Genomic DNA, 15372 nt, shown 5'->3' on the forward strand with positions numbered 1-15372 from the left:
TGGTGGCACCCTCCCATCAGATGTCAAGGAGACAGACAACTATCTGACTTTTAGAAGACATCTGAAGGCAGCCTTGTTTAAGGAAGTTTTTAATGTTTGTTTATCGTGTTTTTAATATCCTGTTGGGAGCCGCTCAGAGTGGCTGGGGAAACCCAGCCAGATGGGCAGGGTACAGTGGTACCTCAGGTTAACTACTTAATTCATTCCGGAGGTCTGTTCTTAACCTGAAACTGTTCTTAACCTGAAGCACCACTTTAGCTAATGGGGCCTCCGGAGCACGATTTCTGTTCTCATCCTGAAGCAAAGTTCTTAACCCGAGGTAATATTTCTGGGTTAGCAGGGTCTGTAACCTGAAGCGTATGTAACCCGAGGTACCACTGTATAATAAATAACAATTATTATTATTGCCTGCCCCCCAAACCACCATGCTGCTGTGAGCTGCGCCGCAGCATGCCACAATTCCTTCTCTTGCCACCAGGCTCTCACCTTCCCGCCTCAGGCATCGCAGAAGCTCCTGGCAGTCTCTAGCTGAGGCAGCTCCCCCCTTCTTGTTAGGCTGCCCACCCAATGGCCTGTTCCCCACATCATAGCCACCATCCTCTTCCCCTTCTTCCTCGCTATCCAAGTCATCTTCCTCCTCCTCTTCATCATCTTCCTCAGCCTCGTCCGGGTGAGGTATTGCAAAGTCCTTAGGGAACATGTCTTTGTTCTAAAAGGGAAAAGAAGATAGCTCGCTAAGGAGGTCATAGTTAACAAGAGGCATCTTACTCCTCCAACAAAACACAAATGCTATGCAGGAAAAAAATCAAACCATTACCCACGGGTAAACCTAAAGGTAACAATCCCAGCAAGGCCCGTCTTGAAGTCGCTGGAGGAGAAAAGGGAGCCAACCAGCCCAAGACTGCTGGTTAAACGGCTCAGGACCGCAATACCTTAAGGACCGCCTCTTTCCATGTGAACCTACCCAGACCCTGAGATCATCTTCTGAGGCCCTTCTTCATGTGCCTCCTCCTCAAGAGGTCCAGAGGGTGGCAACACGAGAACAGGGCCTTCTCTGCAGTGGCTCCCCATCTGTGGAATGCTCTCCCCAGGGAAGTTCGCTTGGCGCCTTCATTATACACCTTTAGGCGCCAGGCAAAAGCATTCCTTTTTAACCAGGCCTTTGGTTGATTTACATCCTATGCCCTTTTAAAATGTTTTTTTTGGGGGGGGGGCTACTGGGTTGTTGTTTTTTATTTTTATTATGTATTTTGCAGTTTTACATCTCAATTTTATTCTGTGAACTGCCCTGAGACCCCCCAGGTACAGTAGCACCTCGACTTACCACCGCCCCTACTTGCGAACAATTCGATTCGTGACCACAGCAAACCCAGAATACCGGGTTTGCCACAATTTGCGCACGCACAGAAGTGGCTTCTGCCATCTGCGCACGCACAGAACAGCGCTGCTGCCGAATGTGCACGAGCAGAACAGCGCTTCTACCAGAGACCCCGACCGACTCATGAACGGACCTCCGGAATGGATTCTGTATGTGAGTAGAAGATCCACTGTATAGGGCAGTATATAATAATAATAATAATAATAATAATAATTTATTATTTGTTCCCCAGCCACTCTGGGCGGCTTCCACAAAGACCAAAAATACACTAAGATGTCACACATTAAAAACTTCCCTGAACAGGGCTGCCTTAAGATGTCTTCTGAATGTCAGGTAATTGTTTATCTCTTTGACATCTGATGGGAGGGCGTTCCACAGGGCGGGCGCCACTACCAAGAAGGCCCTCTGCCTGGTTCCCTGTAGCTTTCCTTCTCGCAATGAGGGAACCGCCAGAAGGCCCTTGGCGCTGGACCTCAGCGTCTGGGCAGAACGATGGAGGGGGAGACGCTCCTTCAGGTATACTGGGCCAAGGCCGTTTTGGGCTTTAAATTCAATAAATTCAGTAAAATAATAATAATACAGTGGTACCTCGGGTTACATACGCTTCAGGTTACAGACTCCGATAACCCAGAAATAGTGCTTCAGGCAAAGAGCTTTGCTTCAGGATGAGAACAGAAATCGTGCTCCGGCGGCGCGGCAGCAGCAGGAGGCCCCATTAACTAAAGTGGTGCCTCAGGTTAAGAACAGTTTCAGGTTAAGAACAGTTTCAGGTTAAGAATGGACCTCCAGAACGAATTAAGTACTTAACCCGAGGTACGACTGTAATAATAATAAAAATAATAAAAAAGACCTGTCCAATGATGCCGAGGTAACCATGCACATTCACACAAGTATTTTATCACTCGCCCGCATGCAGGAGAAAAGAACGAACAGAACAGAAAGCGGGTGCCATACCGCAGCAAGGGAGCCAGGCTTACGCCTGCGTTTTTTGTAGAGCTCCTTTCGGTCGGACACCAGCCCCATGCTGAGCAGCTTTTCGATAACGCGGGCCTTGGAACGCTTAGCGGTGATATGCCTCATCACATTGGCCAGGATATCTGCAGAGAGGGAGAAACTGAGGAAGGACTCACCCTACACTTACTCCCAAGAAGGAACAGTTCTCCCTCACTTCTGTGTGCCCCCACGGAACACGGCTATTAGGATGCCAAGCGCATCGTTCTTCTCAGAGACCATTCTGGCGTCACCTCTGTTAATACCCCCATACGTGAAATGCCAAATCTATATATAAAAAGGTACAGGACAAGGACCCCTGACAGTTAAGTCTAGTCGCAGATAACTCTGGGGTTGCGGCGCTCATCTCACTTTACAGTCCGAGGGAGCTGGCATTTGTCCGCAGACAGTTTTTCCGGGTCATGTGGTCAGCATGACTAAGCTGCGTCTGGCACAACAGAAACCAGAGCAATGCACGGAAACGCCATTTACCTTCCCGCCGGAGAGGTACCTATTTATCTACTTGCACTTTTTGGTGTGCTTTCGAACCGCTAGGTTGGCAGGAGCTGGGACTGAGCTCACTCTGTTGCGGGGATTCGAACCACCAACCTTCTGATTGGCAAACCCAAGAGGCTCAGTGGTTTAGACCACAGCACCACCCACGTCCCTTAAACGTACATATATTACTGCTTAAGTCAGAGCTTCCCAAACTTTTCACGTTGATGACACACTTTTTACATGTGCATCATTTCGCGACACCGTAATTCCGTTTTACTAGCAAACCAGAGGTTAAACTAACCCCTAACTAACAGACACTATTATGTGACATGCTGCAGGCGGACACACTAATGTGTCACGACACACCGTTTGGAAAGCTCTGGTTTAAGTGTTGCACATAATATTATCCTGGAGCTGGGGAGGGGTGGGGGGAAAGCAGAAGTGGGTGAAGGGGGTTAATAACCCTGGTTATTGGAGGTTTGCTGGAAAAATAACCCTGGCACTGGAGCAAACTTGGCACCAAAAAAGTCTGTGAGTGTGGCTTTAAGGAGGCAGGAATTCCCATCATCAGTGGCCTTGCTGGCTGGGGCTGACAGGAATTGCAGACCGACAACATATGGGAGGGCCACGGGGTCCCCCACCCCTGGGCTTAGAAGGTATTAAGCTCCGCCCCCTCTACAAGAGCAGGCATCCCTTTTGTGGTTGCAAACTCGGGACCCTCCAACCACGCAGACCCTCACCATCCGTGCCCCGGAACTCCTCAAAGAGGCGTTGAAGTTCCAGCTCCTGATCCTCCGTCCACGATGCAATGCGTGTCCCCTTCCTGTCGAAGAAAGCGTACAATAGCAACTATGGCGCTCCCTGCCGCGCCTCAACATTTCCCAGCAAGCAAGGAAATGGGGGTGAAACTATAAGGTGCAGCAAGGAGAATAAGAAAGAAAAAGGACAAGGTTATCCAGTAAGAAGCCTGCATGGACTGAATTACACGAGGGAAAAGGACAGGGCTGTGCAAATTCTGTAAAGTTGCATTGCACAAGATTTTTTTTATATACCGTATTTTCACGTCTATAAGACTAGGTTCCCCCCCCTAAAAAATAATGTCCAAAATTAGGGGGCGTTTTATACACAGATAGCGCCGAGGATGGATTTTCTTAAATCTGAGTCCCCCAAAATAGGGGGCATCTTATACATGGGGGCGTCTTATAGACGGAAAAATTCGGTACAGTGGCACCTCGGGTTACAGATGCTTCAGGTTACAGATGCTTCAGGTTACAGACTATTCAGCACATAAGCAAATGTGTTTCTTTGATGCTTTACACACGTCACAAAATACAGTACATTTTCACCATAAAATTTGCATTATCGGGAAGGACAATTCTGATATGCAGAATGAGAACAACTCCATGGGATGCCCCAATTTGTTTCGCTTAAAACGTGAGTGAAGGCCATTCAGACTGCGTGCACTAAAAGAGATTATCTAAATGTTCAAGCGTATCATTATCTTGCAAAATAAAACCTGGCACTTAAAAGGGTGCAGCAGCTTTTCTAGAGGCTTCCACAGGCAGCCTCTGCATGCCGCCTAACAACTCAATGGAAAATCAATATTTGCTCTTTTAAAAAAATCACGATTTTTGTGTACAAGGGCTTAAAATTCTGCACCTACAACCAGAATCCACTAGGAATTCTGGAAAGTGTGTGTGTGTGTGTGTGTGTGTGTGTGTGTGTGTGTGTGTGTGTCTCAGGTTTAAGGTGCTGGTTTTGACCTTTAAAGCCCTATGTGGCCTAGGACCCACGTACCTACAGGGCCGCCTCTCCCGGTATGCCCCATGGAGGACCTTAAGGTCCATAAATGACAACACTTTGGAGGTCGCAGGGTGGTTAGATTGGTCTCAACTAGGGCCAGGGCCTTTTCAGTACTGGCCCTGACTTGGTGGAATGCTCTGTCACAAGAGACTAGGGCCCTGCGGGACTTGACATCTTTCCGCAGGGCCTGCAAGATGGAGCTGTTCCGCCTGGCCTTTGGTTTGGACTCCGTCTGACCCTTATGTTTCCCTCCCCTTATGGTTTTGATCTAAGGGCTACTTTTAAAATGAGGCTGCATTTTAACCTGTATTTTAAATTGTTCCCCCCCATTATGTTTTTACTGTAATTTTACTGGTGTTAGCCACCCTAGCTGGGGAGGGTGGGGTATAAATAAAACTATTATTATTATTATTGAAGAGGCAAGCCACACTCTTTCCCTACAACTGTTATCGAATGCCATAGCCCCGAGACAGCCCATCAGAGAGGAAGGTCGCAGCCCTCTGAACAAAGACCTACCTCTCGCGAGGGAAATCCCGCAGGCTCCTTGCAAGCCCCAAGTGCACCAATCGCTTGGCCACCTGCTTGCGTGTCCAGTTGCGAGTGGTCAGGTGTGCAAGGATGTTGTTAAGGATATCTTCACCTGGTGTTGGAGAAGGGAAAAGGGGAGAGGCTTAGTGGCTGGGTGAGGAGGAAGACCAGGCTCTCCACCCTCATGCAAGAAAAATAAAGTAGCAAAAGGCTTTCCCCAATCAAGAAGCGGCCTACATATTTTGCTCACCTATCTGCTCACACCTGTAGCTTTGGCAGGGGCTTTCCTGCCTGTCTGGCTCGAGGGGAATTCTTACTTGCCACGGGCCACTATTCTTCATTAGCCTTTTCAGATTTAGGACCTGCCACTCATCCAAACTGCAACATTGGGCCAGCTCAAAGTGCCTTCCCCACCCCCACCCCCAAATTTGGGTCCAGAAGTCCTTTTTGTGGTAGAATTTAGCATTCAACCCTATCTACGTGGGGCTACCTTTGAAGGTGACCCGGAAACTACAACTAATCCAGAAAGCGGCAGCTAGACTGGTGACTGGGAGCAGCTGCCGAGACCACATAACACCGGTCTTGAAAGACCTACATTGGCTCCCTGTACGTTTCCGAGCACAATTCAAGGTGTTGGTGCTGACCTTAACGGCCTCGGTCCAGTATACCTGAAGGAGCGTCTCCACCCCCATCATTCTGCCTGGACGCTGAGGTCCAGCAACGAGGGCCTTCTGGCGGTTCCCTCGCTGCGAGAAGCCAAGTTACAGAGAACCAGGCAGAGGGCCTTCTCGGTAGTGGCGCCCGCCCTGTGGAACGCCCTCCCACCAGATGTCAAAGAGAACAACTACCACCAGACTTTTAAAAGACATCTGAAGGCAGCCCTGTTTAGGGAAGCTTTTAATGTTTGATGTATTACAGTATTTTAGTATTTTTTTGGAAGCCGCCCAGAGTGGCTGGGGAAGCCCAGCCAGATGGGCAGGGTATAAATAATAAATTATTATTACTATTATCCAAGTGGATAAAATACAGGCATCCTATATTGAAAGTCTCAATCTTGCTCTACGGTCATACCTCTTGGTACATTCGGTTCAGGTTACATCTTTTCAGGTTGCGTCCTGCGGCGACCCGGAAGTACCGGAAAGGGTTACTTCCACGTTTCGCCGCTCACGCAGACGCGCAAAAATGACATTACACGCATGCGCAGAGGCGGCGAATTGCGACCCGCGCATGCGCAGACTCGGGTTGCGTTTCTTTCAGGTTGCGAACGGGGTTCCCGTTCGCAACCAGAGGTACCACTGTATTTAGATTGCAATGCTGTTCCCCCCACATCCATGTCATTTGGTACCTTCCACTTCCTTGTACTTGTAGTAAAGCTCCCTCAGCTCCTCCTCGTCTTCCTCAGTCCACTGAACAGCCTTGAGGGAGTTAGAGCTGTTTGGAGAAGGAGAGAGAATAAATACTTAGATGGGAAGGTTGACGTGTGCTTTTATGCTCCCCGCCCCCCGCATAAAAAGAGATTTAACTTTAATTCTTCTGACTTGGTATTTGATGTGGAATAATTTAAAAAGTGAACCTGGGATTGTTTCACATGTGAATACCCACACGCATCTGGAGGTCTGCTCACCAAAAGCACGTGAGGGAAAGTGGGCAGAAGATGCCAGAAACTCTCCTGTCATTGCCATGATGTGGCAACCCTGCGTGGAAGTCCTTGAATACTGTGCTACCTCCCTCTGCCCCTCAATTTAAAGGCAAAAAGGCCCCTCACTTGCTGTATGTCTTCAAAATGTGCTGCCGCCACTGCTTTGGGAAGGATTTTTATAGTTTTATATTGCATTGTACTGTAATTTTGACCTATGAGGTTTTTTTCCCTGTTCCATTGTCTGCTTTATACACATAGATATTTGTTAAATAATCACCATCCCCACAAAACAAAAAAGGAATATATTGAGAGAGTGGCCAGTCGTTTCTGGAAATGCCCCTTCAGAAACTTAAAAGTTACTGGAAAAATATTCCAGGAGCTCACGTTTCATCTTCCTCTGCCAAAGCATAGCCTTCAGTCATCTCCCGAATCACGGCTGTGCTTTTCCAGAACAACAGCTCCACGTAGGCCTTCTTGTTGCTGGCTGCAAGTGCAAAAAACTTGCCCACAATGTATTTGGCAAAGGTCACCAGCTCCTAGGGTTGGAGAGAAGTATTTATTTATTTTAAGTCTCAGGGCTCAGCAGTCACTGCTGCTCAGCGCTATGGGAATATTTCATGATATAATAATAATAATAATAATAATAATAATAATAATTATTATTATTATTATTATTTTATTTATATCCTGCCCTCCTCAGCCGAAGCCGGGCTCAGAGTGGCTAACAACATTAAAATGATACATTCTAAAATCATTTCATTATAAAATCAGTTCAAATCAGCTTAATGGCAACCATTGGGCTAGAGTTCTATGAGGATTACCAAAGGAGGGGGTCAGACTGTGCCTTGTTGGCCAAAGGCCTGGTGGAACAGCTCTGTCTTGCACGCCCTGTGGAAAGATGTCAAGTCCTGCAGGGCCCTAGTCTCTTGTGACAGAGCGTTCCACCAGATCAGAGCCACAACTAAAAAAGCCCAGGCTCTGGTTGAGGCCAGCCTAACCTCCCTGTGGCCTGGGATCTCCAAGATGTTTTTATTTGATGACCATAAGGTCCTCCGTGGGACATACCAGGAGAGGCGGTCCCGGAGGTATTTTAGATTTCCTTAATAATACTGCATACATAGGAGGAGGTAGGATACATGTCAGATTCAAGCAGGCAGAAAAGAGCAATCTGCAGATTTGGGAATTGTCTTTTCTTTTTTCTACTTCTTAGCTCGCTTTATAAAACTTAAGCAACTTTTTTTTTTGCAACTGACTCATGCCAGATTCCCTCCTCAGCAAATTGCCAAGGAAACAAACATTAATCCAAAATGACATTCTCAAAAGATCATGTAAAAAAGGCCCCTCCCTTTTTGACATGCAGATAAAAGGGCTAGGTACTGCTGAAAAACAAAAGGGGGGAATCGAGTACACATGGTGCCTTAAAACATTCAGCACAATGTTCTCTTTATTTCTTACAACAACCTTGCAACAAGGCATCCTCTTGTGGGTAGAGAGGATGGAGACTGCTACAGTCATCTGGGTGGTAGAGGCACTGTTTGAATTTGCAATTTCCCCGTTCACAGATCAATCCACACACGTTTACCTGGGAACAAAGTCCCCCTGTGTTCAGTGGGGCTTGCTCCTTAGCAGGTGAATTTAGGATGTAGCCTTCACGTTTCTGATGATGCAGAGGGCAACCCAGCTACCGTGAACCTCACCTTGTAAGCTGCAGCAGCAGGGTCACTGAGCAGCCGGTTGAAGAGGCAGAAGACAGAAAGCTGGAAGAGGAGTGCCTCCATCTTGAGGTCACAGGCGATGCGGTGCAACATTTTCACCACGCAGTGGTTAGTGTGGGCGCTGTTCTGCTGGTAGTTCTTGAAGAGCAGGACATAGGCCTTGACCACACTGGCACTGGCAAACCTGCACACCAGGGTGTAGATATTAAACACGTTCGGCGTAAAGTAGGGTTACCAGACGTCCCCGGATTTGCAAATCTGTCCCTGGACAAATTCTGTCCCCGGAATGTCCCTAGATTTGCAAATCTGTCCCCGGGAAACATGGCAGCGGCAGCCTCAGCAGCCCGGAGCCAGCCTGGTAGCGCAGTTGGCTCTGGCTGACTCCAGGCTGCTGACTGCCGCTGCCGAAGGGAAACCGGGGATGTCCGGCAGTACAGATCTCCTGCCCCCTTCCTCCTGTTTTGACAGATTGGGGGAGGCTCGGGAGCCGCAGGCGGGCAGCCATTGCCCAGTTTTTAAAAAAACCTCTGTGCATTTGTTTCACAGGGTGTGAAAGAAGGGTTTTGCACCTTTATACAATATGCATGTGTGCTCAGTCCCAGGGTCTTTTGCCTCACCACCCCTCACTACTGACTCCCTGTTGCTACTCAGCTTTAAAAAAAAAAAAAAAGTGTCCCCAGATTCCAGATTCATTGAAAAAAATCTGGTAACCATAGCGTAAAGACCAGGGCGAGATATTTATAGTCAGGGCTGCTTGCATACTGCACCTCCACAGAAGCGCAAAACGTGGTAATGGGCACAGGATTCGGCTTCCTAAAGTTCAGTCCCTCTCTCTTTTTGTTAAGTAAAGTTTCTAGCCCTTATGATGGATTGGGGGCGGAGGAAGGGTGTTAAAAAATGACATGGACAAGAATGCCAGAGGAAACAGGCTCAAGACATTTGAAGCGCCCTGGGCACACAGAAGGATGGGGGGGGGGGGAAATCTCTTACAAAAAACAACACCCTGTTTACCGCTTCATGTAATCCAGGAAACTGAACTCCTTTTCTGACACGTTTACAGACGCCAACTCTTCCTCAGCGACTTCCTCTTCTTCAGCTGCCTCCTCAGGTTCATCGGTCTCGGGTGCTGTTTGTCCTGCGTGCATTTGAAGGGGCGTGTCAAATGTAAGGACATTTGAGGATCCACCGTAAGGGAAGGCGGGACTTCCCTTGGGAAGATCCTTAGCAGCCCTCCCTCCTGCCCTCTTGCTGTTCCTTTCTACTTGACTCATGGAGAACGGACACTCACGAGGCAGGCTGGCGAAGAAGATTTGTCTCAGCAGCTCTGTCTCTTCATCTGGGCCAAGGGAGGACGACCCAAAAACATCTCCTTCTGGCCACACCTCCCTTACAGAATAGAAGGAAAGTGGGAGTTATTAGCTGTGTGCAACAGCTAGGGCAGAGTAGGGTTGATACTTCCTGCACTCCAACATCAAGAACTGGGTCAAAACCAAGTCCACATACCCACACACCCCTTTAGCAACTACAGAATTGTGAACAAGGGTGATAATCCAGCAAACATCACTACTTGTGTGCCTTGCGTCTATGTCTGTGCATAGAGATGCATCCAATTGGCCTTTATGAATACGTTCATAAATGTTTCATTCCAAATAACATTTTAGATAAATGTCTAAAGAACAAAACAGGCCTATGTGAAGCTGGCAATCTTTTCTTTTCTGGGGGGGGGGTGGAACCCCCATATTGCCCATGTCACCCCTCCCCAACCCATAATCATCTCCTCCTCCTCCTCTTAGTCCCTCGTGTCAACGTTTAGATTGCAAGCTGCTTGGGACAGAGACCTGCCTTCTTGTTATTCCAGTATAGGGCCACACACACTGCTAAGTTTACATTTGCCATGCATTTCTGGAGGAAGACCCTTCTACTGGACATGTTCATTTGTTAAACAGGGCTGCTAAAAGACCACGTAATGAAGCTGGAAACCTAGATGCTTCCAACACTTCCTTTACTTTTCAGGTTTCTTACAACACAGAGATGGTCAACTCTGTGTGTCAAGATAACCATATTCAACTACCTTAAGACTGGCACGTGAAAGAGGGAACAAGCTTGTATTCTCCTGCTCTGGAGGGCAGGACTTGAATCAATGGCTTCAAGTTACAAGAAAGGAGATTCCGAACTAAACATACAGGAAAAACCTTCTGGCAAGAAGAGCTGTTCGTAAACAAACAAACTCGTGTTGCAAAATATGAGTCAGCAATATCGAAAGCAACACGACGGCCAGAAACAATAACAACGTGAAAAACTTTATGGAATAATTCAAAACTAACAAACTGGTCTCTGAAAGTCCTTAAATGAATCACGGTGCCAGACTTTACCCGGCGGAGAGCAAGCTGTGAAGCTTTGTATAATCAGCAAATGTCCAATTCTGATGTCCAACTCTGAAGTCTGCTGAACAGTGTTTCCGGATAACAACTACTGTTTCGTTGAATTCGTCACCAGCCAATTAGTTCAACACTTGTAAGTAGAAAGATACATAATTTCTTCATTAACCAATCTTTTTTCCAAATAGATATAATGAAAAATACTCTGGAACAGTGCTCATGCGATTATGTAGTCACTGTTCACTACATAATCGCATGCACTGTTCCAGAGTATTTTTTCATTATATCTATCTATATCTTTGTTGAACCAATTGGCTGATTATACAAAGCTTCACAGCTTGCTCTCTGCCAGGTAAAGTCTGGCACCGTGATTCATTTAAGGACTTTCAGAGACTTCAGTTAGTTAGTTTTGAATTATTCCAGTAAGAGCTGTCCGGCAGTGGAACATACTCCCACGAGAGGTGCTGGACTCTTCTTCCTTGATGGTCTTAAAGCAGATGGTTGGATCTGTCACAGATGCTTTAGCTGAGATTCCTGTATTCTAGCTCCTCTGATTCACCAATAGTTCTTCACAGACTATTAAGGACACTGATACATTCCTTGAAGCCACTTCCTTACCTTGCTGACCGCAAGAGAGACAGAGCTTCAGGTGCCTGGCCAGCCAGTAGACTGTCCTGGATCCGTATCATGGCCTCAGCTCGCTGCTCCTCCAGCGGAATTTCCGATGCAGCATCGAAAGGGACAACGTCCTCCGGGAGAGGCTCAGGACCCTGACGGCAAGAAAGAGATGCCGGAAAATAACCTTTGTAAAAAAAAACCAGAAGCTTTTCTTTTGGGAATTATAGGGACAGAACTACCTAAATCAGGGGTCAGCAAACTTTTTCAGCAGAGGGCCGGTCCACCGTCCCTCAGACCACATGCAACTCAGAGATGCATTTTAAATAAAAGGACACTTTCTACTCATGTAAAAACACGCTGATTCCTGGACCATTCATGGGCCGGATTGAGAAAGTGAGTGGGTCGCATCTGGCCCCCGGGCCTTAAGTTTGCCTAACCCTGACATAAATTGTACAGAAATTTATTTATGTACGTAACTACAGCGGCAAGAAAGTTATTTGCCCCAAAATGGAAAGAAGAAGTCTTGACATAAGAAGAACGGATACAAAAACTTATGGAATACGTAGAAATGGCAAAACTAACCGGAAGGATAAGAAATCAAGATAACTTTCGTAAGAGTATATATTTAAAGTAGATAATTAAGTGAGCAAAATAAATGAATTTGGATATGCAGAATATATTAAAGAATAAATTCAAGGAACTGCAGAAAGAGGGGGAAGGAAGTCAAGCTTTGAAATGTTAAAATGATTGTAAAATTAATGAAATGTATACACCTGAAAAGTTTAGCTTTATAAACTTTTTTAAAAAAGAAAAAGAAAGAAAGATGCCATATGCATTCCGAACAAGGGCAAGATTAATAAAGTAAGTAAATTTCAAAGAGGAAGGATTGAATGCAGATTCACACTAAGGTTTTTCTGCCACTCACACTGCAGAGTTCTGTTCGACCAGGGTGGAATTCTTTTGCCCGTCAAATGATAGGAACATTTTTAATTTTAATGCGTTTCCAGATTGCAAGCCTGCCTGCATTTCCAAACACATGCTTTTTATCATATCTTCTGAAAGGAGGCTGTGGCACCATCTCAAAATAGGGCTAGAGGACTTACAAAACCAACTCAACATCTGGCAAGTTAGCAACCCTACCCCCTACTGGCTTCCAGAAGGCACTGCATGAATGATGGCTGAGAAAATTCAGTGGGCTATTGCACTACTATCATCAGTTTTCACACCTCTCTGGAGAAGATTTTAGCAAGATGCAAAAGCAAAACTGAAAAAACAAGTGTTACCAAACCTCTGTTGGCAACTGAACATTCACAGACCAATATCCAGACTTCACACAACTAGAAAATATGATCACTACACTAGGCAGTACTATCAGAGCCAGAGTGGTGTAAGGCGACCGTGGGCCAGTCACCCTCTCTCTCCCCCCAACCTACCTCACAGGGTTGTTGGTAAGAAGAAGAAGAGTTTGGATTTGATATCCCGCCTTTCACTCCCTTTAAGGAGTCTCAAAGAGGCTAACATTCTCCTCTCCCTTCCTCCCCCACAACAAACACTCTTTGAGGTGAGTAGGGCCGAGAGACCTCAAAGAAGTGTGACTGGCCCAAGGTCACCCAGCAGCTGCATGTGGAGGAGCGGAAACGCGAACCCGGTTCCCCAGATTACGAGACTACCGCTCTTGACCACTACACCACACTGGCTGAAAAGGGTGGGGGACCATGCATGCCACCTTGAGCTTCTTGCAGTAAAAGCTGGATACAAATGTAATATGTAATAAATAGAATTTTCCAACTGGAACACTGACATTTACTTCCTTTTGCAAAATATTAGGGACGCGGGTGGCTCTGTGGGTTAAACCACAGAGCCTAGGACTTGCCGATCAGAAGGTCGGCGGTTCGAATCCCCGCGACGGGGTGAGCTCCCGTTGCTCGGTCCCTGCTCCTGCCAACCTAGCAGTTCGAAAGCACGTCAAAGTGCAAGTAGATAAATAGTTACTGTTCTGGCGGGAAGTTAAACGGTGTTTCCGTGCGCTGCTCTGGTTTGCCAGAAGCGGCTTAGTCATGCTAGCCACAAGACCAGGAAGCTGTACGCCGGCTCCCTTGGCCAATAAAGCGAGATGAGCGCCGCAACCCCAGAGTCGGCCACGACTGGACCTAATGGTCAGGGGTCCCCTTTACCTTACTATAAAATTGCTAAAGAGGTGGGTGAGGGGTTTTACCCCCTTTGTCTTATTTACATTTTTCCATACACGTGGAAGACTAAAAACAAACAAAACAAAAAACCAGAGTATTTGAGTCTGATTTTTTTTTCCTGTACCCATTATCTGTATGCAAAGCTCTGCATGACTTTTGAGGAGTGGTTGCAAATCAATGGTAGAGCTTTGTGTGTAGAAGCGCCCCAGATTCAAGCCCTGGCGTCTCCAGATGGGGACTGCAAAGGTCCCTTTCTGAAACCCTAGACAGTCACTGCACAAGAGAGAGTGCTAGGTGGGCCAATGGTCTAAGTTGATAGCAAAAGGTGGCAGCTCCCTTTTGTGTGTTCCTATGACTTCAGAAGGGACGCGGGTGGCTCTGTGGGTTAAACCACAGAGCCTAGGACTTGCTGATCAGAAAGTCGGTGGTTCGAATCCCCGCGATGGGGTGGGCTCCCGTTGCTCGGTCCCTGCTCCTGCCAACCTAGCAATTCAAAAGCACGTCAAAGTGCAAGTAGATAAATAGGTACTGCTTTGGCGGGAAGGTAAACAGGGTTTCCGAGCGCTGCTCTGGTTCGCCAGAAGGGGCCTAGTCATGCTGGCCACATGACCCGGCAGCTGCACGCCGGCTCCCTCAGCCAATAAAGCGAGATGAATGCCGCAACCCCAGAGTCGGCTACGACTGGACCTAATGGTCAGGGGTCCCTTTACCTTTATGACTTCAGAACCAACCTTGTGCATTTTAGAACTGGATCAAACAAGAGAGCTGCAAAAGCGCCGCTCTCCGTTTCCAGACAGCTAGAAAACAAAATACAGGAGCCCCCAAGCTGCTGTGTCAAGACTGGTTATTTCCCATTATCCTACCTTGATGCATTTATCAATTTGCTCAGCCAGCCTCGTCCACATCTTCTCCAGCTCCTCAGGCGCTCGGGGCTGCACAGCCGACCTAGCAGGCTTCTTCTTCCTCTTGATTTTCTTGCTCTGCAACAAACAAACCAACAGCTTCCTGGTTTCTGAGCCAGCTTTTGAGGAAAAGGGGCTGCTGACGGAAGTGTAGCAATGCTAGAGCCCTTTGTCCACAAGCACAGCCCAGGGAAAGTGATTAAATCAATCCTCTCGCCTTACTAGAAAAATTAACCAATAAACTGAAACTGACACGGGGACAAATAGAAGAAGACACCTTCACCCCAGTATGGCTCCCCTTTATCACATACACAGCCCAACAAGACAATAACAAAAATCCACCAACAGCATACAAATTAATATGGCTAACCTGATCCAGAACACCCACCCACCCCACTCACACATGAAAACAAAGACCACCAAAGACAACCCCAAATGAACAGCCACACCCTAGGCCAACCCCAACCTCTCTCACCACCAAAGGAACACAAGTGAACAGCAGAGAACCTGCACAGGCAACGCTGACACAAAACCCCACATATATTAAGTAAAATAGAAACATCGCCACCCCACCCCACCCCCACTCATCTTTCGCAGGTACTGGCAACCAGCTGTTTGTTGGTGTCTGCAAAGCCCCACCCTTACCTATCCCCACACCTGACACCCTATATTATGGTATAGGGAAGGGCAGGTCTGTGCATAGCTGTCAACTTACAGATTTGAAAATAAGGGAC

The 15372-nt window shown here is 47.1% G+C and overlaps 1 protein-coding gene and 1 long non-coding RNA gene across 5 annotated transcripts in view; one reads left to right on the top strand and one right to left on the bottom strand.

Annotated features, from left to right (window-relative positions):
* LOC310756039 overlaps positions 1–15372 on the top strand; it is a 45734-nt gene that overhangs the window by 19407 nt on the left and 10955 nt on the right. The gene's annotated exons all lie outside the window — the stretch shown is intronic.
* Positions 1–15372, bottom strand: part of TIMELESS (timeless circadian regulator) — a 59814-nt gene that overhangs the window by 14623 nt on the left and 29819 nt on the right. For all 4 annotated transcript variants that reach the window (XM_083599182.1, XM_083599180.1, XM_083599183.1 and 1 more), the window contains exons 14-24: positions 14600–14716; positions 11548–11699; positions 9840–9937; positions 9563–9686; positions 8534–8735; positions 7221–7372; positions 6543–6628; positions 5186–5309; positions 3607–3689; positions 2333–2475; positions 487–709 (exon numbers count right to left, since the gene is read on the bottom strand). In XM_083599182.1, the coding sequence (XP_083455308.1) occupies positions 487–709; positions 2333–2475; positions 3607–3689; positions 5186–5309; positions 6543–6628; positions 7221–7372; positions 8534–8735; positions 9563–9686; positions 9840–9937; positions 11548–11699; positions 14600–14716 (1504 nt within the window). The remainder of the gene's footprint in view (positions 1–486; positions 710–2332; positions 2476–3606; positions 3690–5185; positions 5310–6542; positions 6629–7220; positions 7373–8533; positions 8736–9562; positions 9687–9839; positions 9938–11547; positions 11700–14599; positions 14717–15372) is intronic.

This window comes from Podarcis filfolensis (genome assembly GCF_964270895.1).
Source record: "Podarcis filfolensis genome assembly, chromosome: 2".
Lineage (NCBI taxonomy): Eukaryota > Metazoa > Chordata > Lepidosauria > Squamata > Lacertidae > Podarcis > Podarcis filfolensis.